The 24,834-nt window shown below is 41.9% G+C and overlaps 1 protein-coding gene across 1 annotated transcript; it reads left to right on the forward strand.

Annotated features, from left to right (window-relative positions):
- Positions 1-10,888: 10,888 nt before the first annotated feature.
- On the forward strand, positions 10,889-23,629 carry RIPPLY3 (ripply transcriptional repressor 3). The gene is made up of 4 exons (XM_006125989.5): positions 10,889-11,110; positions 12,149-12,215; positions 21,432-21,499; positions 22,308-23,629. Exons 1-4 carry the CDS (start codon positions 11,001-11,003, stop codon positions 22,456-22,458), a joined length of 396 nt encoding a protein of 131 aa, XP_006126051.2. The 5' UTR covers positions 10,889-11,000; the 3' UTR covers positions 22,459-23,629.
- Positions 23,630-24,834: the final 1,205 nt, after the last annotated feature.

Below are 24,834 nucleotides of genomic sequence, written 5' to 3' on the forward strand. Positions count from 1 at the left end.
GGTGAGGCCACATCTGGAGTATTGCGTCCAATTCTGGGGCCCCCACTATAGAAAGGATGTGGACGCATTGGAGAGAGTCCAGTGGAGGGCAACCAAAATGATTAGGGGGCTGGAGCACATGACCTATGAGGAGAGGCTGAGGGATTTGGGTTTATTTAGTATGCAGAAGAGAAGAGTGAGGGAGGATTTGATAGCAGCCTTCAACTTCCTGAAGGGAGTTTCCAAAGAGGATGGAGAGAGGCTGTTCTCATTAGTGATGGATGACAGAATGAGGAGCAATGGTCTCAAGGTACAGTGGGGAAGGTCTAGGGTGGATATTAGGAAAAACTATTTCACTAGGAAGGTGGTAAAGTACTGGAATGGGTTACCTAGGGAGGTGGTGAAATCTCCATCCATAGAGGTTTTTAAGTCTCGGCTTGACAAAGCGCTGGATGGGTTGACTTAGTTGGGATTGGTCCTACTTTGGACAGGAGGCTGGACTCAATAACCTCCTGGGGTCTCTTCCATCCCTATGATTCTACGATTCTATGAATTGGTACTGGTCATAAGTGGAAAGCATATGATATCACTAGCTCATTAAAAAAGACTTTGGTACCCACTCCTCAAGATACAGACTCAGGTTCAGGAAAGGGTCTAAAATGACAGCATGATGAAAAGAGATGATCTAATCAAACCATGAGATACAGGGTGATGAGTAGTATCTAAGTAGCATCAGAGGGTGGTAACCTGACAACATGATAGGGAGGCAATCTGATACATCAGCAGTGAAGTGTGATTTGTTGTACCTGTATATAAGGTGGTGTCTTGAGGGGACAATCTTTGGATAACCTAGGGGGCAGTGGAAATTTCCCACTGATGGAGTCATTCCATTGCTACAGGGTACATATGCATAGTGGTTCAGTAGAGTCTACTGACAACTATTACTGTACTTCACTTAACAATAAACCTGGCCTGGCACCTTCGATCCTTATCTGGTTTGTGGTCTTTGGGGCTCCCTTGGGGTCTTCTGTGGAGACTAAGTGCACAAGTCAACACGGCCCACATCACTGAGCACACACGCAAGCAGCCTTCTGGTTATCATCATCAATGGAGCCAGAGACCTGTAAGTATACCTTGGCAGTAAATCCCGACCGCCCTCCTGAATAACTACATTGTCACAACACTCAACTCAATCTAGTGCATACATCTTGGCCCTTCAGTACCACAAATGGACAGTTTGAGCCAACAGTCTAATAGTGAGTGTTTGAATGAAGAATAAGGAGCATAAAAAAGCACATTTGACATAATTTTAGATTCCCACAACAATTAAAACTGGTTTAAAGTGGTTGCCAGGATATCAAAGAGATGAAGCAAGCAAGGTAATATTAGGGTAAGCATATGGCAAATGTGAAAAATGGGGACTTTGGGGGGTATAGTTGCCTATATAAGGCAAAGCCTCTAGTATTGGGACCATCCCGATAATATTGTTATGTCTGGTCACCTTTGGTAATATCAGTCATTGGACCAACTTCCATTGGTGAGAGAGAGAAGCTTTCAAGCTTAGACAGAGCAGCTCATTGATTTTTGTCTCTGTTTTGAAATTGTTGGCAGTTTCAGCAGAAAGGACAAAATACAAAAACTGAACTTTTCTCCCTCCGTTAGAGTAAAATGAAGGAACACATGGACTTGTACTGCCACAACCTATTCAGTCTTTATTCTGTGAATAGAGGACTATACTAATTCCAGAACTGAGATTTTACTTTATGCAGAATGTGTTACACAGGTCAAAACACTTACATAACTACATGGAAAAGGAGAGCAAAAAAAGCAAAGCTTACATTTTCAGGGGAGAACTCTGAAATGCACTTCCTCCACACTAGTACAAAGAGCTGTTTCTGACCTTCAAACACATTGCAAAACCCTATCTGTTTATTTAATCTTTTATTGATGGGACAGGTACCTTTGTTTAACCGAGAGTTAATCCTTCAGTGACATTGAATGTGAGCAACTGTGTTTTGGTAACTAACTTTTTTGCCTACGAGAATCAAGAATGGCATGTTTATTAATTATAAATAAAAATACATTTTAAAAGTAGAACATGGAACCAAATCAAACCCAATAAAATAAAATCAATAAAATAGAGATTAAAGAAAAACCAACCTGATGCCTATCTGTGTAAATGTTTTGTTTACATCAGTATAGTTTCTGAAATATCCATGAAGTACAAATTGTTTCGTTTTTCTTTGTTGGTTTAATTTCTAAGGGAGGGTGGCACAAATAAAATGTATCCTACCTGAACACTGCTTGCCTAATTGTGATATCCTTTGCCTCAAATAGAGTAAACAAGCCCTTTCTCACTTAATAAATAGGGAAAGTTTACTGAAGTCAGAAATTTAGCAAGTAGACATGAGAATACTTGTAAGGGAGTAGCAAAACAGGTTTAAGAAAGAAAAGAGAAACAATAACAAAAAAACCCCATACAAAATAATAATGGGGCGGATATCAATAGCACATTAAACCAGCACTGACTTACATAAAGATGAACACATGCATAAGTATTTGAAGGATTAGAGCCCTAATGAACAATTCTAGCTACAGTATAACTATTATCAAGTACAGGCAGTCCCCGACTTACGTGGATCCGACTTATGTCGGATCCGCACTTACGAACGGGGCTTTTCTCGCCCCGGAGCTCACGGGCTGCAGGTCGCCACTTGTGTTCTCCGCAGTGAGAAAAGCTCCTCCCGGTCTCCCTGGTCTGCTGGGGGGGTCCAGCAAAGCCGCTGGACCCCCCCCAGCAGACCAGGGGGACAGGAGCAAAGCCACCCAGGCGGCGGGGGTCCCGCCGCCTGTGCAGCTTTGCTCGGGTGTCCCTGGTCTGCTGGGGGGGGAGGGGACACAGCTAGTGCGCCCCCCCCAGCAGACCAGGCTTTTGTTGCGGGACGCCTCGGGTAGAGCAGCTGGGGTGCTGCCGGGTTGGTCCTGTGGGAACCTACTGGGCAGCGCCCCAGCTGTTCTGTCCCAGGCTCCAGATTCAGCAGCTGTTGAAACTGATCAGGCTGATTCTAGGAAGCTGGGGGCAGAGCAACTCTGCCTCCGGCTTCCTGCAGTCAGCCCCTGGTCAGTTTCAGTGGCAGCAGCTGAATCTGGAGCCAGTTCCGACTTACATACAAATTCAACTTAAGAACAAACCTATAGTCCCTATCTTGTACGTAACCCGGGGACTGCCTGTAATGCAAGGTGCAAAAATTATTCTAATTCTTTTATGAGAAACTGAAAACAAAGGAAAAGACTTACCTAATCCACCCACTTTACAGCAAATCTGTATTTTGAAGGCAGTAAGAATTGAGACATTATAATTCAGCAATACTGCACCCAAGAGATACATGAGTGACAACAGATGCTCCCAAATAAAATCTAGTGCTTTTTTGTCCTTGAGGTGATAATTTGAGGAAAGGCCTTCTTTTTCCCCACTGAAACACTTTTTTCCCACTAAAAAGGATGGTGAGAGTAAAATGGATTTACACAAAGATTTGTCTAGTAACATATTCATCAAATAAATTCAAAAGAATGTAGAGAAATTTGCATATTTGTCCTCAAAGACAATAAAGTCATGTACTGAAGCAAAATTCCCAAATATCAATAAAACTGTGTTAGGACCTGATCCTGACAATTAAATTACCTCTACTAAATCCCAATGAAGTCTAAATCAGGCCCTTCTATCAAAGCTATATTCAGATAATATCAAAAGTATGGAAAACACCCCCCACTTTCTCCTCTCTAATACAAAAATAATATTTGATCAGAAATATTAACTGTATCAAACAAAATGCTTTTGATGGGGACTGTAGATCTTTACCTTTATCAGACTTCACAAAATGTAATGCTTTCATAAAACACAGAAAATCGTATTTCCTTCTTAAAAATGGGGAAACTGTAAATGAATTAATGCTGACATTAAAAAAAAAGCCAACAGTCAAGCATTTTTATGGCTAGTGCCATATAAATAAGCTTATTTTCCCTGTCCACTCATTCCACTTCTGCAACCATATCCCCACTTCATACCCTCCCCCAAGTTAGTAGGAATTAAAGAAAGTAATGGTAGTATGGAAGTGATTCATATACAAGGCAAATCAGAGTGGTACATTACTTTGTGATGTAACTGGATATGCTAACTGCGTAAACAGAGATAAAGGAAATGGTCATTTCTCTACATGTCTTCAGCACTGTTTATGTAACAATATTCTGGTCCCTCAGTGTTTGGGCTTTAGGGGTGCTTTCCTGAGTAGACAGGAAACCCTAAGGATTGACATCTGTACTGTTTCTAGGCAACAAATGGTAAATGTCTATCAACAAAACACAAAGTATTTCTGAAATAAAATTACAATTTCTAAAGAAATACAGTGTTTCAGATTCCAAGTTCTTCTGATTTTGTTTGGTTTGTTTCAACAATCCCTACACTTGCAGAACTCTACTTGCTTTTTATCTGAGAGTACACAGTAAGTACTTAAAAAAAAACAACTAGGAAGCTAATTAGAGTTCAAGAATGGCATTATCCCTCCACAATTATACTGGGTTAGGAAACAGCACTAACAAAAGTTCTGAATTAGCAAAATTAATTAAAAACCATACTAAAATCCCCTAAGATTATGGCTGCATAAGGAAACAGTCAAAAAAATGAGGAAATGCAAATTTAAGGCTGCAAATGCAATGTAAGCATGTGACTAGCCAACAGAAGCCAATGAGATTGCTTATGCAATTGAAGTTCAACACATAATACAGGTTGGCCCTCCCAGATCTCCACGGCCAAGGATGGAGCCAGAGTTCCCTGGATGCCTGACTGGTCCTGAACAAGGAAATATGCTGATCCAGAGAAGGTCCCTCCCTTCGTGGCTGTGCTGCAACCAGGCTAGGGCTCTAGACTGCCCCGCTGTTGCTTCATCCCCCAGGGGCTCTTCCTGGACCGGGCTGGAGTGCTATGGCCAGAGCACTGCAGCCAGGGCAGAGATCCATAACTGCCTGGCTCCGTGGCTGGGGACGGAGCTGTGTGGCCAGGGCATAGGGATGGGGTTGGAGCTCTGCAGCCGCTGGAGCCAGAACACAGGCGGAGCTCCTCAGCTAAGGATGGAGCCAGAGTTCCTTGCTTGCCACTGTGGCCAGAGTTCCCTGGCTGGGGTCGGAGCTGGAGGTCCACGACCGTGGCCAGTCTAGAGCTCCGCAGCTGCTGGCGCCAGGAAGCTCTGCTGGGGCTAAAACTTCCCACCATGCTGTCCATCCTCTCTCCCCTCCACACACATTCTGAGCTCCCAGCTGAGTCGCTAGTACCCCTTATGGTGCTCCTGCCCTACCACCAGACCTCCCTCTTCCTGGACTCTATGATCTAGGGCAGTGTTTCTTAAACTGTGCTCCATGGCACACTGGTGTGCCATGAAGCAGTCAGAGGTGTGCTGCGGAGAACAACAGAGTTAAAAATGGCCACCCTTGAAGGGGTAGGTGACCTTTTTGTTGTTGTTGTTCAATAACTTCCCCCCCCACACACACACACACACACTTTTTTTTTTTTTTTTTTTTGCTTATGGTGTTTCTCATAAAAAATTATTGTTTGGTGTTCCTAGGTCTTAAAAAGTTTAAGAAACACTGGTCTAGGAACGTCCGTGGTCCATCATGGACCATGGATGTTGCCTAACCAGGGAGTCCCAGTTAAGGGAGGTACAATAATTTGAGCCTTGATTTTGCAATAAGAGCCATAGTGCGATCCAGCTATACTCTCATTGACAGGGCTCAACAAATCGCTCTTTCTACTCGCCTATGGTGAGTAGATTTCAGCTGGTTGCCCCGTTCACCGGCGGTGCGCACATGGGCAATGTGGGTCTTGCGCATGCGCAGTGAAGGGCTGGCGAGTAGATTTCACTGCCGTTTGTCAAGCCCTGCTCATTGAAGTCAACAGGCACATCATCCGAAGCATCCATCCACATGGATGTGATTACAGGATCTAGGACTTAGCCATCAGCTATCATTTTCAATTAGCAGCACAACTTCTAGGCTGCCTAAATATGTGAGCAGATTTTTGCTTTTATTTCATATTGTATACTTAATACGCTGTTATTTAAATACCAGTCACTGTTTTTCATACATGTTGTTAGTGACCCTTTATTGGCATACCAACTACAGTACACAGGACTAGATACTATGCATTTATTCGAAGCTGTAGTAAAATATTATATACATTATGGCTGTGTCTATCCTGGGCCACTTATTCTGGAAAAGCAGCCGCTTTTCCAGAATAACTTGCCAGCTGTCTACACTGGCCGCTTGCTTTTCCGGAAAAGCAATGATGATCTACTGTAAAATTGTCAGTGCTTTTCCGGAAAAACTATGCTGCTCCTGTTCGGGCAAAAGTCCTTTTCCGGAAAAACTGTTCCGGAAAAGGGCCAGTGTAGACAGCACAGTAGTCTTTTCTGCAAAAAAGCCCCGATCACGAAAATGACGACCGGGGCTTTTTTGCAGAAAAGCGCGTCTACATTGGCCACCGACACTTTTCCGGAAAAAGTGCTTTTCCGGAAAAGCATCCTGCCAATGTAGACGCGCTTTTTCTGGAAATACTTATAACGTAAAACTTTTTCGTTTTAAGCATTTCCGGAAAAGGGTGCCAGTGTAGACGTAGCCTATATGTATGCACGCACGCATGCACACACACACACACCATAATGCATGAAGGCTCCATGGACCAACAGGGCTGAAGATTTGAGGAGGACCTCCAGCTACAATGTGACACCTGGCAGGAGCTGCTGTAGCAGGGACGATCTATCTGCACAGTCTTCCACATGGTCATTGACCAGCGGGTGGCCGCTCCTGCGCTGCCTCCTGCCCCTCTGACTTCTCTCCTCCCCCCGCGGCAGCTATGGGCCCCGCACACAAGGCAGTGGCACCATCCAATGCAAGTGCCACTTCCAGTCCTTGCCCTGGGCCTTTCCTCCCCCTTCCACCTCCCTTTTTCCTCCCTCCTCCTCTTTCACTTCCCTCTTCCCCCATCCCAGGTTCTTTCCCATTCTCTCCCCAGTTACATTTACCCCAATAATAAAAATAGAGTCTATTGTTTCTCCCAAAAAGTGTGTTTTATTGTCTCTGCAGGAGAGGGGAAGGAAAGGGGGGAAGGGAGGAGAGGGATGTGGGAGGAAATGCAGAGAGGGGCAATGCACAGGCCCCTTGTGGGGAGGCCCAGGGAAGAGTGTCACTGGTGTCCTTGTGGGAAATTCTTCCTCCAGGCCTCTCACATACACACAGCCCTCTGATGGGCCTGCCAGATAGCAGCCATATGTGGCTGCTCCAAGGCCCTGCCAATCCAATCAGCCTCTACCCCCCATCTTGACAGAAATGTCTCCCCCTTGATTTCACAAATATTGTAAAGGACAAAACATGCTGCCACCACCTGGGGGACGTTCCACGCACTGAGGTCCAGCCAGGTGAGGAGGCAATGGAACCTCCCCTTGAGATGCCCAAAGGTGACCTCAACAACAATACAGACCCTGCTGAACCAGGTGTTGTAACGTTCCTCGGTGGGGTCAAGGTGTCCGGTGTAGGGCTTCATGAGCCCAGGAGCAGAAGGGAGGCTGCATCCCCCACAAAACAGATCAGCACCCTGATGGTGTGGTCAGGAAAAAAAGTGCCAGCACACAGCTTCTGGAACAGGCTGGAGTTTCAGAAGACATGTGCATCATGCGCCTTCCCTAACCATCTGACATAGATATTGGTGACAAGGCCACAGTGGTCGATGAGGGCCTGCAGGACCATCCAAAAATACCCCTTCTGGTTGCTGTATTGGACTGCCCAGTGGTCAGGGGCCCAGATGGAGATACGGGTGCCGTCAATAGCCACCCCCGTGTAGTTGGGGAAGCCCATAGCAGCAAAGCTGGCAATGGTGGTGTCCACGTTGCCCAGGTTAATGACTGCGCAGCAGGATGGTGTTGATAGTCCTCATCATCTGCAGAAGGAGACAAACAAACAGAACTACAGGCTTACCAGAGCCCTCAGGAGGCCCCTGAGCCCCACCTCCTCCTCTTGTCCCCACACACCAGGAACAACCCCTACTTGCCCCATTTCTCATCAGAACTTTGTGAAGGCGAGACTGAAAAACTTCCTGGGACAATAGCATGAGAGCACCATACCTGCATGACCACGGCCACAACGGTGGATCTCCCCATGCTGAACTGGTTCCTGATTAATCGATAGCTGTCTGGTGTGGCAGGCTTCAAGATGGCAATGGTGATCACTTCTGGAGGGTGATGGTGGGTCTCATATGGGTGTCCCGTCGTCAGAGGGCAGGAGCAAGCCACTCACCCAGCTTCAGAAAGGGGTCCTTCTGCATACATAAATTCTGGAGCCTCTGTTGGTCGTCCCACTACTTCGGGACGAGCTGGTCCCACCAGTCGGAGCTGGTGTCCAGCTGCCAGCAGCAGTGGTGCATGATATGTACGATGAGTAGTGCCTGGAAAGAGGTGAGAAGGTGACCCATATTGGCCTGGAGGTCCTGTTCCTGCAGGGTGTGGAAGGCAGCCCACAGAAACTGCAGCAGGAGGTGCACTAAGACATATAAGAGATGTTGACTGCTGGGAGGCAGGTCTGGCTCCATGGCTAGAGTGCTGAGGTATCCACAAGGCCAACCAGATCAGGCAGAGAAAAGGCTTTGCTGTCCTTCAAGGAGGTAGGCAAAGGAGAAGAACCTGAGACACGGCTGTACTGGGGGGTCCCTTTATGCTCAAGTCTCAGATAGCCTCAGGCAGCAGCTCCAGGAAGTAACTGCTGACCTGATGCCCTGCCTGAAGTGGTTCCGGGTGGCCTTAAATGTACTTCAGCATCCAATGAGTGTGGATACTCTATTTCAAAATAGCTCAGTGCTATTTCTGTGGCATTTGCTGTGTCTATGCGCTATTTCGAAATATAAATTTCTGAAATAAGTGTGCAGTGCAGACATGCCCTTTGGTGCCTAAGGGTAAAGTCTGTGTACTTACCACAAGCTGCCTATGAAAAGAGCCCTGCAAATCCATGAATATCTGCTGTGTATCTGCGGGTAACCATGGAGGCAGACCTCCACATCTCATTTTTGCAGATATGTATGCAGATGTGGATACAAATTTTGTATCTAGAACCCTATAAATTGGCAGATATCCACTGCATATCCACAGATATCCAAATCGATGAATGTTAATGCAGATATCCGTGGCTCTTTTTTGTGGATGCAGATACAAATTTTATATCCGTGCAGGGCTCTACCTGTGGACGTATGATTATAGTAAGAAAAGGGAATGTAAAAATGACACCTGTTTAACAGATCCAATCTCTGTATATTTTCAGCATGATCTGTTTGCTTTGTTAAAAAAATAAAACTATTGTTTACACTCCTGTTACCACTCCAGTGCTAATAAAAATACAAAAGAATGAGCTATACGCTATTCTAAATAGCATTTTAAGAGGGTTTTTTTGTTTGTTTGTTTTTGTTTAGCACAAACTACAGAACATTTATTACTTGTGAGGGTGCAAAAGCTAGAAGGTAGCCAGATTCACTGTCAAATCCAACTTAGGCTGCCAGAATGGCAGTGAGGAAAGTAAGTATTTTAACCGGTAAAGTGAGCAAATGTGATATGAAGTCAGACACACATAACATAAAGCTCCCTGATGCCAGATATTTTAATAAATAAGAGCTTTTACATTAATAATTATGGTAACTGCACTTCCTTCCTGCCAAAAAAAAAGTTCTTCTCAAAGGATTTTCCCCCCCTCTCTGAATGGAGTATAATTCACTGATGCTTTCCCAGGAATTGTGCTTCAATGTGTAGCTCAGAAGTAGTTTAATACCACTGCTAGAGAGTGATAGTGTCTTATTTAGAGAAAAAGTGGGACCCTCATCTACTGAACTCATCCTGGCTGACAGTTTTGAGGGCTTACTTCAGGCAACCCGCTATGGGTTATACGATTTGTGACTAAGGATCTTTGCGCATGCTGTCTTCACCAAAGAAATTTCCTAAGAAAAGGCATTCTCATATTTGGAAGCTCAATCTTGCTACTATTGAATCAATGAAAAAACAGCTTAAGTGAAAAAAGGATCTATCCCAAAGTTCTTACAATCCTTTTGTAATTTGGAATTGGGTCTTCACTAAAATCAAAGACATAAAGAAAGCCAGGTGAACAGAAGCAAATGAACCATAGCAATGAAAAGCAGGTAATGTAACCAGCTGCAATAAATCTTTCAAGCAGTATAATAGTCAATGTCAATAGTAGCCCAAATTAAGCCAATGGATTGGAAACTTAGATGATGTTTATTTCTGTGTAATTCTGGTAGTTTAAAATATGTATTATATATCATGCAACAGCAAAACCTTCAAAGGAGTGGCATTCATTACCAAGCATGCATTGTTGCAGGGTCTATCTCTTATCTTTCTCTTCCCTCCCACCAAACAGATCAAGATAAAAAAGTAACATCCTCTGCTTTTATGGCAATCATGAGGTCTGCATTTTAAGTTTTCATCTTCCTTTACTCTGGTATTTTTTCCTTTTTTGAAATCTGGAACTAACAGATTATTTTGCAATTTTAAAACAAAGGTATTTTTGAAGTTACCTGGGGACTGGATAGGCAGTTTCCCCATTTGTTTTGTTAGATATTTGAGGCTGAAGATTTTCCTACTTAATTTTTTATTTATACACAACTCCATATATTCACAGTGTACTTCACATAAAATAAAAGTAAGTAAAAAGATACAGTACAACAAAGGCAGGAAGAGAAACCCTCTAGGTTATTTCCACTGTCAGGTACTGACTGAAGTAAATAAACATATTGTGTTTATTACACTACACAGAACTTGGAAACCCTGGGAGAAAACAAACTCATTAAGGCCGTCTCCTTCCCTTTACCTGAAGGCTTGCTTGTTTTAGATAAGTATTCTTGAGGAACTGCAGTAAAGGAGGAGCTGAAATACCTGGAGAAGCAGCCAGGCAGAGGAGTACTAGACAGCAGACAGGCCAGTGCTATGGAGGCTGCTGCAGCTAAACATCTGTTCCAGGCTACAGTGACTCAGCTCTGTCACTCTTCCAGAGATATCCAGCTGCATTCTTTCCATCGGAGAGAGCAGCCAGAAAGGTAAGACAGAAGAAAGGAGAAATGCTTCCTCAAAACCCCTGTTTTTAAAATCTCTTGCAGGATTACTATGTAGTGACAATGGGCAAAGACAGGATGAGCATATAGGCAGGTATTTAATCTCTGGAAATGAAATTCAGTGTTCTCTGTGTCTATGGATAAAATCATTCTTTCAAATAACACCACCTGTTAAATTACATGCTGGGATCCATACCAGTGCCTTTTGCAACAGAACAAATCATGTAAATAACTACCTTATCTAGTTGTTTAGACTTTAAGTGCACATTATCATTGTGACCTTCTCAAATAGTTGATTGGAAATAGCTGCACCATAAAGAATTACCAGGTTAAAAATAAGTGAAAACACTGTTGTGATTTATCTACTATTTTACATGTTACAAATACATTATAGAACTGGTCAGAATTGTTATTTTTTGAGGGGAAAAGTCCCTTTAAATGAAGAACGTTTCCAAACAGTACATTCTGCATTTAGCTCTAGTTACAGAGAAGGTTACCTTAGCTGAAAGATGAGAACTGTTTTTTTAGTGTATTTACTTTGAGAATTTGACAGCAGAGTATGTGTGAGTATTTAGTAACAGAGAAGAGAAAAGACATTTAAAAACAGGTAAATATGATTGTGAGATTAAAAAAAAAGTTAGAAGGGATAAAGAGGTTGCTGTAATACCTGAAAGTGGGTATGTTTTTATTAAAATTATTAGATTTCAGGTTAGCAGTCATCACTGCAATGCAATAAGTTGCTGACTTAATAAATGTATTCGTCACCCTGTGATCAAAATATAAGCAAAAACACTCAAGTTGATCATGTAAAGCCAGGTGCAATCCACATTAATTAGGGACATCAGACAGACAAAGCAGTCAAGGTAATTTCTGTTGGACCAATATCAGTGTGTTGAGCCAAAAATAAACTTATTTCAAAGACACAGACAGCATGTAATGAAAGTAATTATCATTGCACTGAAATATGGCCAAGGTCAGAAAGAATTATCTATGAGAGTATGTTGCTGTTCTTCATATTTTCAGCAATCCTACATTATGGAGACCCTGGATTCTCACAGAAAGAGACACTCAGCTGGGACGTCAAGAAAATGTAAGGTTAAGTTATGGAAAAATCATCAAAGAAAAACAAGTGTGTTTTTTTAAAAAGTGAAAACTGGAACACAGGAGGCCAGCTTTCTTATTGTAAAAATAGAACAATAGTTTCAAGGTATTTTCTTTATAACTCTGTTATGCAGAATCTGGGATATAATAGTAGAGGAAGCACAGAAGTTAATGTTGGACAACAACCCCCATGCCGATACCATTAAAATAATGACAATGTTTTATGCTTAGTTTCTGCCTAACTGTGAATGGGGTGAGTAAGAAAGTTTGAACAAAAAAGTGAGTTTGGAGATTTTTTTACAATACTGCAGCTAAAACAACTAGGAGAAGACGTTTGAAATGTGGTATAAAATAGACTTTAGTCAAAGGTACTTAATGTTTTGGTGATAAGTTTTTACTATTATTATTTGGCTTAGCTCAAAGTACATAGCTCCAAAGAAGGCTTTAATAAATGTAATGAAGGTTCCAGTCCTGCAAAAATTTATGCACAGATGCTCAACTTTAAGTTTGCAAATAATCCTACTGACTTCAATGGTACTACTCACATGCATAAGTGTTTGCAGGATCAGAACCGCAGCTGTGTATCTGAGAAGTTACTGAAGGCATAGCTGGTTAAGGCTACAATGATCCATAGTGTACACCTTGTGAGAGTCACTGCTTATAACAGTTCCCCTAAGGTGTACAGCTGTGGAGAACCTTTTATTCCTTTTTTTTTTGTGTGGACCATTTAAGGTTGGGAGCTGTTGCTGACACCCACTTTTGGATGGCTTCTGAAAGAGAGCCAAGAAGGCAACTTCAGCAGGCTGACAGAAGAATGTGCCTATACAGGCAGTCCCCGGGTTACATACAAGATAGGGACTGTAGGTTTGTTCTTAAGTTGAATTTGTATGTAAGTCGAAACTGGTACATATTGTAGGGGAAACTCTAGCCAAACATTTCTCCAGAGCTCAGTTTTATTCTCCCACACCTCACTTCCCTCAGTCCTTTATTCTCAAGCTGAGGTGTCTGCTGAGAAAAGCCGCTCCGTGTCTCCCTGGTCTGCTGGGGGGAGCGCTAGCTTCGCGTCTCCCTGGTCTGCTGGAGGGAAGCAGCTAGTGCGGGGTTGCCTCACCCTGTTTGTAAGTAGGGATCCGATGTAAGTCGGATCCATGTAACCCGGGGACTGCCTGTACATCAGAGTTCTAGGCTTTGCTGACAGGTATCAGTCAGATGAGTGGGGCTCCCACCTAACACTCCTTAGCAAGTCTTCAGCTATGTGGATACACAGAACCAGCAGTGAGAGCTTGAGGAATGAAGTAGCTAGAAGTTCCAAAGAGAGTAACATAGAAGAATGAAGGTTTCAGGGATCAGGCAACTGCAATGCTCTTTTCTTTGAAACATCACATCACTATAAAACACTTTATGCAACCAATACATGAGGTTTTCAGCTGTACCTAGCTCCCACTATTTATTTACCAAAAGTATGAAGTTCATAAATGTTAATTGCTAGGAGCCAGTCATTGGTTAAAAATGTATGCATGGTTCAAAGAACTGGTTTCAATATTAATGTTTTCCTTGTTGTATAGACCCTCCTTCTCTTTTATGCTGCAGGGCCCACCCATGCTCCCCCATTAAACCAGAAGTCTCCACAGTTGGGGAACTATTGAGAAATGAAAGAGAGAAGCCTCATTTCTTCACTCCTTAGCAAGTGCACAATAGCTAAGGAAGATTCTTGCCTACATTATATAGAGAGTACAAGGGGGAAGGCCCATTCTAATAGACTTGAGCGAGCTTTTTCAACTACAGAGTTCCTACATTTGCAGAAGAGTGACATCTATCTATGATCTTCCTAAGGTGCATGAGGCAAGATGTTCATTTGGTGTCTAGCCAAGTAATTCTGCATTATGGAAGTTGCACATATTACATCAGCAGAGTTTTGAGTCCTCAAGAGCGAAGTAGCTTTATTTTTCCCTCTTCCTTTTATAAAATAAACAGGAAATCCCATACAAAAAGCACATTGAGAAAATGAAAATTGCACAGCAAAACATTATAGAGTGGAAAACTGGCAACATTACACAAGCAGTCTTACCTCAGTCCTTAAGTGCACGTATGTGACAGTGTAATGTTTAGTCATCATATATCTCTGACTAAATATAGACTTATTTAATAAAAATCATGAGCAGGTCATGGCAATTAACAGAAATTCATGACCTGTGACCCGTCCATGACTTACCATAAATGTCCCTGACTGAATCTTAGCAGGTGCGAGGCACTGCTGGGAGGTGTATATGGCTGAGGGCCTGATGATTTGGGGAAGCTGCAGGGGCCTGATACCTGGGGGGAAGTGGGGGAGGGGGACCAGGGCTAGTAGCACCAGCTGCAGGGAACCACTGAGCAGCAACTGCTCAAGCCGCTACAGGACTCTGATAATATACTTTCCCTCATGTAACACAAGACATATAGGTTTTCTTTCAACCTTAAATACATATGTACCTTTTCCCAACGTTGTCTATGCCAGAGAAGAAGTCTATTAAATTTCTTTATATTAAAAAGTTACACATTATATCACAAAGTTAAATTTAATAGTAAAAATATGATGGCATATACAGGCACTGAATGAGATGTATACCTAAATATTTATTCTTGGTTTAAAACAGGAATGTGTGATATATGGTTGCTGATGAAATTACTAATACCCATTTCAAAGGGAAGATCATATAAAATGTAGGTCAAATATATACTAGAACATTTTAATATTGAAAATTTAAGTATGAACAATACTACATGACACTACACACATTATTTAAATGTTCAAAGGAAAGGTCAGAAGTATGGCAAGAGACCACACTGTCTTAAACAAATCTTCAGTAATATAAAACTCAACCCTTCCTTTCTCCCCTCTTCCCCCCCAAAAACAGGGATCCTACAGAAAGTAAAAACTAGGTCAAATTAAAAAGGGTGAGTATAAATGAATAACACAAGTATGTAGGGACAAAATTAGAAAGGCTAAGGCAAAAAAACAAAATTATACTAGCTAGGGTCACAAAGGGTAACAAGAATGATAGTCTATAAATACATTAGAACTGGATGGCAGATATGCTAAATGAATATTTGCTTCAGCTTTCACCAGAAAGGTTAGTAGAGATTAGAAGTCTAACACAGTGAATGACAGTGAAAATGAGGTAGGATCAGAAGCTAATATAGGAAAAGAACAAATTAAAATTACGTAGACAAGCTAGATGTCTTCAAGTCACGTAGTCTTGATGACATTCATCATGGAATACTCAAAGAGCTGACTAAAAAGATATCTGAATTACTAGCAATTACTTTTGAAAAGTCACAGAAGACAGGAGAGATTCCAGAAGACTGGAAAAGGGCAAATTTAATGTCAATCCATAAAAAGGGAAATAAGGACAACTCAGGGAATTACACCAGTCATCTTAACTTCAATGCCCACAAAGATAATGGAGCAAATAATTAAGTACAGGCAGTCCCTGGGTTACGTACAAGATAGGGACTGTAGGTTTGTTCTTAAGTTGAATTTGTATGTAAATCGGAACTGGTACATATTGTAGGGGAAACTCTAGCCAAACATTTCTCCAGAGCTCAGTTTTATTCTCCCACACCTCACTTCCCTCAGTCCTTTATTCTCAAGCTAAGGTGTCTGCTGAGAAAAGCCGCTCCGCATCTCCCTGGTCTGCTGGAAGCAGATCAGGAAGACGCTGAGCGGCTTTTCTCGCCGCGGAGGATGCGGGCGGCAGGACCGCGGCACGTCTCGGCGGTCTGCTGGGGGGGAGGCGCAGCTAGTGTGGGGTTGCCTCACCCCGTTTGTAAGTAGGGATCCGATGTAAGTCGAATCCATGTAACCCGGGGACTGCCTGTAATCAATTTGCAAACACTTAGAAGAAAATACTGTGATCAATAAGCAAATCATGTCAAACCAATACAATAGTTTTCTTTGACAAGATAACAAGCGGGGGGGGGGGGGGAGGGGAAGAAGCAGATATGGTATATCTTGACTTCAACAAGGATTTTGATACTGTCTCACATGACCTCATAAGCAAACTAGAAAAATAGAACCTAGGGGGAGTTACTTACTATAAGGTGGGTTGGAAAACCATTCTCAGAGAGTAGTTATAAATCATTCACACCCAAGATGGAAGGACATATAGAGTGGGATCCCACAGGGATCAGTTCTGGACCCTGTTCTGTTCAAAATCTTCATTAACGATTTAGATAATGGCATAGAGAGTACACTTATAAAGTTTGTGGATGATACCAACCTGAGAGGGATTGCAAGTGCTTTGAAGGATAGGACTGATATTTGAAATGATCTGAACAAACTAGAGAAATGGTCTGAAGTAAATAGAATGAAATTCAATAAGGACAAATGTAAAGCATTCCACTTAGGAAGGAACAATCAGTGGCACACATATAAAATGGGAAATGACTACCTATGGAAAAAGTACTGCAGAAAAGAATCTGGGGATCATGGTGGATCACAAGCTATGAGTCAACAGTATAGTACTGTTGCAAAAAAGCAGTTATTTTTGGATGTATTAGCAAAGTATTATAAGCAAGACACGAGAAGTAATTCCTCCACTCTGCTCAGTGCCAATTAGGCCTCAAACAAGAGTATTACATCCAGTTTTAGGTACCATGTGTCAAGAGAGCTGTGGAAAAATTGGACAAAATCCAGAGAAGAGCCACAAAAGGACTGAAAGTCTAGAAAACATGTCCTGTGAAGGAAGATTGACAAAACTGGGTTTGTTTAGACTGAAGAAGAGAAGAATGAAGGGGGAAGATAACAGATTTAAAGCATATAAAAGATTTATACAAGGAGGAGGGACAAATATTGTTCTCATTTATCTTTGAGCATACGACTGCTGCATGAAGAGGATCCCTGCAAGCAGCTATAATCAGCCCTTGCACAGTGATTGAAAAGTCCAGATTGATCTCTAAGCCTGATGATATCTGGGGAGCTGTGAATGCACCGTTAGTTAGTCAGGATATTGCATGGAAGACCTCTATTCCCTAATTTGTCCCCTTAAGACAGAGGACAAGGGTTTGGGGGATTTTATTAACCACTGACTTAAATCTGTGGAGGAACTTATCTTATCCCATGATGAGTCATTTGGGATGCACTGGACCCAGTCAGCCAAGTGGCTAACTGGTCCATAGATGAAATCATGGTCATCATGAGACCCTGGAAAGGATTAATACTATGAGGCACTAAATTTTACTCTTGCTTTATCAGGTGACATGACTAGCAAAATTCATGTGTGATCCCAATGTTCCCTCTAATTTTTTCTATCAATGTGCAGAAGAATTTTTTGTTATGTGGACTGACGCATGTGTGGATGTGCACCACCAGTAGAAACACATGCTGCTGGTTGTGGACACTCTGCTAATCAGCAGGGCAGCACTTAATCTCCCCTGGGTGGCCGCCCAGCTTACAGGAAACACTGATTTCATTGTGGGTACCAGTCACTCTGAGAATATTGTTATACCCTATGTTACATGTATTTCCTGTTGCAATATATTCAGAGTAATTATATTTAATTTGTTTGTGTTATTTCCTGGAAGCCTACAACTATTGGCAAGTAAGTGGGGATTACCCTGTGGTTAGAATTTTTATACACAGTACGATACTGTCAATATTACTGAGTACAGTTATTTGTCATTTCTATCACTACATGAGAGGCTAATCAAGGAGCTATTTTCTTAGTTACTTAATTTGCTGCTTTTAAAAATATTATATTCTAAGAAATCCTTTCCTTTAAAATGCTTAACAAGAGTCCAAAATTAAAGTTTTCATTTAGTTTTCTCATTGTCATGGATTATTCCATAGAACTGGATTATTGATATAATAAACCATTACCTACAGAAAAATACACACAAACATTTCATGCCTTCTTTATACATTATGGCAATACTTTTTTAGATGTACCACATTCTATTATGGATAAACTTAAAAAACAACAAGTAGTTTGGTAGCACTTTATAGACTAACAAAACATGTGGATGGTATCATGAGCTTTGTGGGTCCAAAGAAACAAATCAAAACAAAACAAAACACATGTCCGGTCATCGGAAGAAGTTGGCTGTGCCCACCAAAGCTCATAATACCATCACTTAGTTTGGTGAGATCTTTTTAAAGCTCTCCACAGTCTGCTTTGGTCTTAACTCTCTTGAGCAGTTTGGTATCATCTGCAAATTTTGTCACCTCACTGTTTACCCCTTTCTACAGATTATTTATAAATACATTGAATAGGATTGGTCTCAAGACAGACCGCTGTGGGACACCACTAGTTACCTCTCTCCACCCTGAAAATTTACCATTTATTCCTACCCTTTGTTTCCTGCCTTTTAACCAGTTACCAATCTATGAAAGGACCTTCCCTCTTATCCTATGACAACTTAGTTTATTTAAGAGCCTTTGGTGAGGGATCTTGTCAAAGCCTTTCTGGAAATCTAAGTATACTATATACTCTGGATCCCCCTTGTCCACATGTTTGTTGACCCCCTCAAAGAACTCTAGTAGATTAGTAAGGCATGATTTCCCTTTACAGACCATGTTGGCTTTCCCCCCAAACAATTATGTTCATTTATGCATCTTCAATTTTATTCTTTACTATAGTTTCAACTACAGTAAACTTCAGATAATCCAGCACCTTTAGGGGGTGCCGGATTATCAGATATGCCGGACTATCAGAAGGGGGGGCTATGAGGGGTCTGGAGTGGGGTGGGATGAGGGGGATGCCACCCCAGGCCCCTCATAGCCCCCCCTTACGATAGTCCGGCACTGCCCCAGGCGTCCCTGATTCAGCCGCTGCTGGTCAGTTTCAGCAGCAGCTGAATCGGGGATGCCTACAATAGAGCAGCTGGGGTGCTGCTGGGTTGGTCCCGCAGCGCTGAGGGGCGGCGCTACAGCACCAACCCAGCAGCACTCCAGCTGCTCTTGGGGACGCCTGGGACAGAGCAGCTGGGGTACTGCCAGGTTGGTTCTGTAGTGCTGCCCCTTGGGGCTGCGGGACCAACCTGGCAGCACCCCAGCTGCTCTTGGGGACGCCTGGGGCAGAGCAGCTGGAGTGCTGCCGGGTTGGTCCCGCAGCGCCAAGGGGCGGCGCTGCGGGACCAACCCAGCAGGACCCCAGCTGCTCTGCCCCAGGCGTCCGGATTCAGCCTGCTGGTGAAATTGATGCTGCTGGTCAGTTTCAGCAGCGGCTGAATCCCGACGCTGATTCCTGGAATCAGCCGCTGTTCTGTTTCAACAGCGGCTGAATCGGGGACGCCTGGGGTAGAGCAGCTGGGGTCCTGCTGGGTTGGTCCCGCAGCGCCGTCCTTTGGTGCTGCGGGACCAACCCGGCAGCAGTCCAGCTGCTCTGCCCCAGGCGTCCCCAAGAGCAGCTTGGGTGCTGCCGGGTTGGTCCCGCAGCCCCAAGGGGCAGCACTACAGAACCAACCCAGCAGCACCCCAGCTACTCTGCTCCTGGCTTCCCCGATTCAGCTGCTGGTCAGTTTCAGCAGCAGCTGAATGGGGGAAGCCTGTCCAGCTGCCCCAGCACTTCCGGGTTCCTGATGGTGCCGGACCATCAGGAGTCCCGGAGCATTGGATGCCGGACTAATGGAGTTTTACTGTAATTTGCCCAGTACTGACGTTAGACTTATTAGTCTGTAATTGCCAGGATCACCTCTAGAGCCCTTTTTAAATATTGGTGTCATGTTAGCTATCTTCCATTCATTAGGTATGGAAGCCGATTTAAAGGATAGGTTACAAACCACAGTTAATAGTTCCGCAATTTCACATTCGATGTCTTTCAGAACTCTTGGGCGAATGCTATCTGATCCTGGTGATTAGTAACTATTAAGTTTATGAATTTGTTCCAAAACCTCCTCTCATGACACCTCAGTAGGGAAAATTCCTCAGATTTGTCACTTAAAAAGAATGGCTCAGGTTTGGGAATCTCCCCAATATCCTTAGCCGTGAGAACTGAAGCAAAGAATTCATTTAGCTTCTCTTCCATGATTTTATCATCTTGGGGTATATCTTGGGGTAAACCAAGTTTCACGAGCCATACCGGGGTGGTTGACAAAGGCTTCCCTTGTCGACCGCGCTGTGTCTAGACTGCCGCGCTGCGCTGGATCAGCTGATCGTTGGCACAGCGCGGTGGCCATTTTTATTTTAATGAAGCAGGGATTATTTAAATCTCCGCTTCTTTGACTATGCTGAGTAAAATATTTTACATGGCTCCATCGACGGAGCCATGTAGTCTAGACGTACTCTTGGAGTGCTCCAAGGGCCCCAATGGTTGTTTAGCAGGCTTCCTGCTTCTGATGTACTTAGAAAACATTTTGGTATTACTTTGTGAGTTTTTGGCTACCTGTTGTTCAAACTCCTTTTTGGCTTTTCTTATTATATTTTTACATTCTTTTTGACAAAGTTTATGTTTCTTTCTGTTTTCCTCACTAGGATTTGATTTCCACTTTTTAAAAGATATCTTTTTATCTGTCACTGCTTCTTTTACTTAATTGTTAAGCTATGGTGGCATTTTTTTGTTCTCTTATTGTGTTTTTTAATTTGGGGTATACATTTAAGTTGGATAATTTAGAAAATCCTGTATGAACAGGTAGACAGATGATCTGTAAAAAAATCCTTTTTATATCTAATTTCCTTGGTATGCTCCTCATTTTGAAAAGTACCCTGGGTTCTTTGAGTTCACTCAGTAGCACCCTCTCTAGGACCAGGATAAAGGGACTTCAATTTAACATTTAATACACAGTGCCTCTAGTGTAGTATCTCCCAGTATTCCACTGCAGTATCCGGGCACTAGGAAGAGCACCAATAGGGGTAAGTCTCAAGTCCCCCATTTTAGAGGTTATTGCTTCTAGCTGAACCCAACCAACACAAAAAAGTGTCTTGGTGTATTTAGTCAGCACCTAGCAGAATGAACTGGGGCCATTGGGTGCTACATTAGAAAAGTAATAATTTTTAAATGTTTCTTTTAAAACAAAAGCCTGAAATATTTAATTATTAATTTAAACAGGAAATTTAAAGTATGAGTACAGGTAGTTAAAACATATAACTATATTATATTATTATAATACTTCACATATGTTTAATATTATAATACCTAAGATTTAATTAATATATGTGACAAGAAAATTATAAAATTATAGATAATTTTTACAGCTGCTTCTAAATCACACATATGTGTCTTTACAGTCTGAACTGGACGGTGATCAGAGAAATTTTAGCTCAAAAGGAGCTTTGGGGTTTCAGCATCCAGTGAGGTGAGATGAATCCTATAAGTTGCTTCGGGAAAAGTTAAATTTGTATTTTTTTCTTCAGTAGTAAATTCCTTCTATGGTAGTGTCAAACTGTGTAATTCACCTGAGAAGATGCACAAGGTAAGCAGCTGAAGCAATATGCTAATTATGACATTAGAAAGCCATGAAAGAGTCCTGACAGACCAGACTTACCACACTGTGAATTAAGGTTGTATAATTATCATCCCTTAAAAAAAGGAAATTGAAAGTCCAGGTATCTAATAGTACATATATTCTCCTTTTCCTCCCAGAGACACTCATCTCACCAGTAGAACCATCCCCATACAAAATCAACAGATCATAGCCCTTAACTCTGTCCTGGTACAGATAGGATCCTTTCAGAATCCTTCCTTAAATTCTACACTACCATTAACAAACCTGTCCTCTCTGACTTCCACGTCAGCACAATTCTAAAAAATCAGATTTCCTCATGTTCTCAGGAGCAGCACTTGCCAAATAGAGACCTCTGGTTAACCCAATATTTGCCCTTTCCTTACCCCAAAAGTAACTCAGGATTAATATTCACTGCCAACACTAATAGTACTGATCAGGGAAGAGCTAGGACTACTTCAGTGAGTCCTTTAGATAGAAGGATGATTTAAAAGGTGGAGAGATGAAGACAAGTGAGAAGCCATTAAGGATGCAGAGGAGCCTCCCTTTCATAAGGAAGGGAAGCAATGTATTCTTCAAACACAAACCTTGAGTTAGTTCGTCTAAAAGGATTGAAAAATTTTACATGGTTTTTATAAGTGGTTTTGTTTTGTTTGACTAGACTTTATTTGCCCAAATCAAAATCCCAGGAGTTCCTATGCAACGTTGGAAAGAAGGTTCTGGCCAGTTTTCCAGTACAAGCCACAATTCACTTCTACAATGATGACTCTGATTCTGAAGATGATGAGGAAGGAAGGAATTCAGCTTTTTAATGAACATATTCAGCCTTTGAGGACCATTTAAATCAAGGGACAAAAATAGTCTCTGTGTTTACCAGTGAACATCATATAAACCAGATCTAAAGGTCATGTGAGAATCATCTTCTTGCTGTCATATGAAAAATAGTGGGGTGATGCAAATGGCAACAAACAGTGAAGATTTGTTTTTTTTTCTTTTTGGGAGGCTATCAGGAACAAAAGTCTATGTAGCAATTTTTTAGAATTTTAAGTTGCAGAGGTTTGTGTGGCCCCAAGCTGACTCTGGCTGGAGTAACTTCTGTATTAAGACCATTAATGTCTCTGTTACCATTGCACTGTGCTCAGCACAAACACTAGTTTATGTTGCTTTGGAAGATAAAAATTTATGCCTGATGGGGGGAAAATATTAGCATGTGGATACATGCCCCCAACAGCTCTCTAAATTAGATCTTTTGGTGAAATGTGAAATATTAGAAAGTCATATCCATTGTCCCACTGGATCCTCTGGGATTCTGCTTATAAGCTGTGACGAGTTCTGGTTCCTAAGTCATCAGAAAAGAGCTCTGCCATTAATTTGGAAGAGGTGCCAAAGCATGAATAATAAAATATGATTTAACAGTGAATTCAGGTGTGTATTAGAGAATTTTAAGAAGGACCTTACATACATTACAAATGTGCAACAAAGTAAAAAAGTTCAAACTGCAAAATTGAAATCCTATTCTAAACATTTCTAAAAGTGCTGGGTTTGAATCTGGGATTTTAGCATAGCATATTACAATTAGAAAGTTTGTATTTAGAGAGTAAAATCCTCTGATTTCTTTTGTGTTCAGATTCAGGATGACTAAATTACTGCTTAGTCTTGCTAATTACTTTTATAAGCCATTTTAACAACATTGTGCCAAGTTCCTTTTTCTAGGTGGAGCTTTTAAAAATCTGCTTCAGATTACACACTGAGACATAAGCAGGGGTTTGAAAGGATTCTTGATTACACACACACACCAACAGGCCACAGGATGGCTGAGGTGGTTGTCTCAGGTCCCATGCTTTAATGGGATGCAGGGCCTGGGGGGTGCGGTGGCCAGCAGCAGAGCGACTGGTACCACTCGACTGTCCTACTCCTGGTTGGGACAGGAAAGGGTACAAGTGGAATGGGAGTAGACCAGGGTGGAGCAGGGGCAGGAAAAGGTGTGACAGGGGTTTGGAGGAAGGTAGGTGAAGCAGGGGCAGGGCTTGAGGTGGTGGAAGGGGTTTGTCTTGGGATTTGCACCCCTCTAAGGATAGCCCTGCACAGTCCCAAACTTCCAAATTCAAAATAACTCTTCCTAGTTGTGCTTTAGTTTCTCATTTGTCTTGCTGGAATATTACTGTTTGTCTTGTAAATATTTTGTACAGTTTCTAGTTATTTGAAAATAATTAACTGCCATCTTATTTTGAGTAGCCGCCTGATTCTGCAAAGATTTATGCATTTACTTAGCTTTATGTCCATGAATATTTCAGTTGAAATCAGTGGGACAATTCTTGTGCCTAAAGCTTTGTACTTGAGTAACTGCTTGCAGAATTGGGGTACAAGACATTCCATAACATTAGATTTAATGGAACAATATCAATTTAATTTTAAAAAAATATCCTCTGTAAAAGTTTATATACACATTCAAAAATAAAGTGTTTCACTTATAATTTGAGAAACATGAATATTCTCCTTAGCCCCTACGTTTCTAATGTAGTTAAAAAGAAATTTACTATTTATTTTCTTCTCTGTGATGCAGTCACTCATGGTTACAGTGTACTTTTGGAAACAGAATAAGACCGATCATGTAGTTATTCATTTAAGTGCATGTATTGTCTTCTGTAGATCATTTTAGGATATACATGATTGCTCACATGAATAAGAGATGGCAGGATCAGGGTCAGTGTTAGTTACCTGCTACTTCATTGGCTGAAGGAGTTGGGTTTTGTTCCATGCTCAGTGCATGAGAGTAATGGGATTTTAAGGAAAAGAGTGTATCTGAAATCAGGGAATGTCCCTGACTCCAGAAACCAACCGTTTTAAAGACAGATTTAATTAAGAGTTCAAAAGGTTTTCATCATGTATCATTAACGTTTTTTAAACTATTTAATGTAAAAAACCCGAGTGCTGTAAAATCCATGTAATCTAAAATCAATTAACAGTAGTAGTAGGCACAAAATTCACATTTGTACATTTTAATTTTGAACAAAGTACACACAAAGACATCTTTTTATGCTAGTATGTCTGTATTGTTACTTCTCAAGTTATAGGACATCTTTGAAAGCCTTCAGGCTGGAAGATCCTTTTTGGGAGATGGCAGCCACTGGGTATCCTGACATGCTGATGTTTGCTTTTTTTTCCCAGAGAAAGAGAGAGAGGGCTAG

This window comes from Pelodiscus sinensis, chromosome 1, assembly GCF_052426305.1.
Source record: "Pelodiscus sinensis isolate ZL-2025 chromosome 1, ASM5242630v1, whole genome shotgun sequence".
Taxonomy (NCBI): domain Eukaryota; kingdom Metazoa; phylum Chordata; order Testudines; family Trionychidae; genus Pelodiscus; species Pelodiscus sinensis.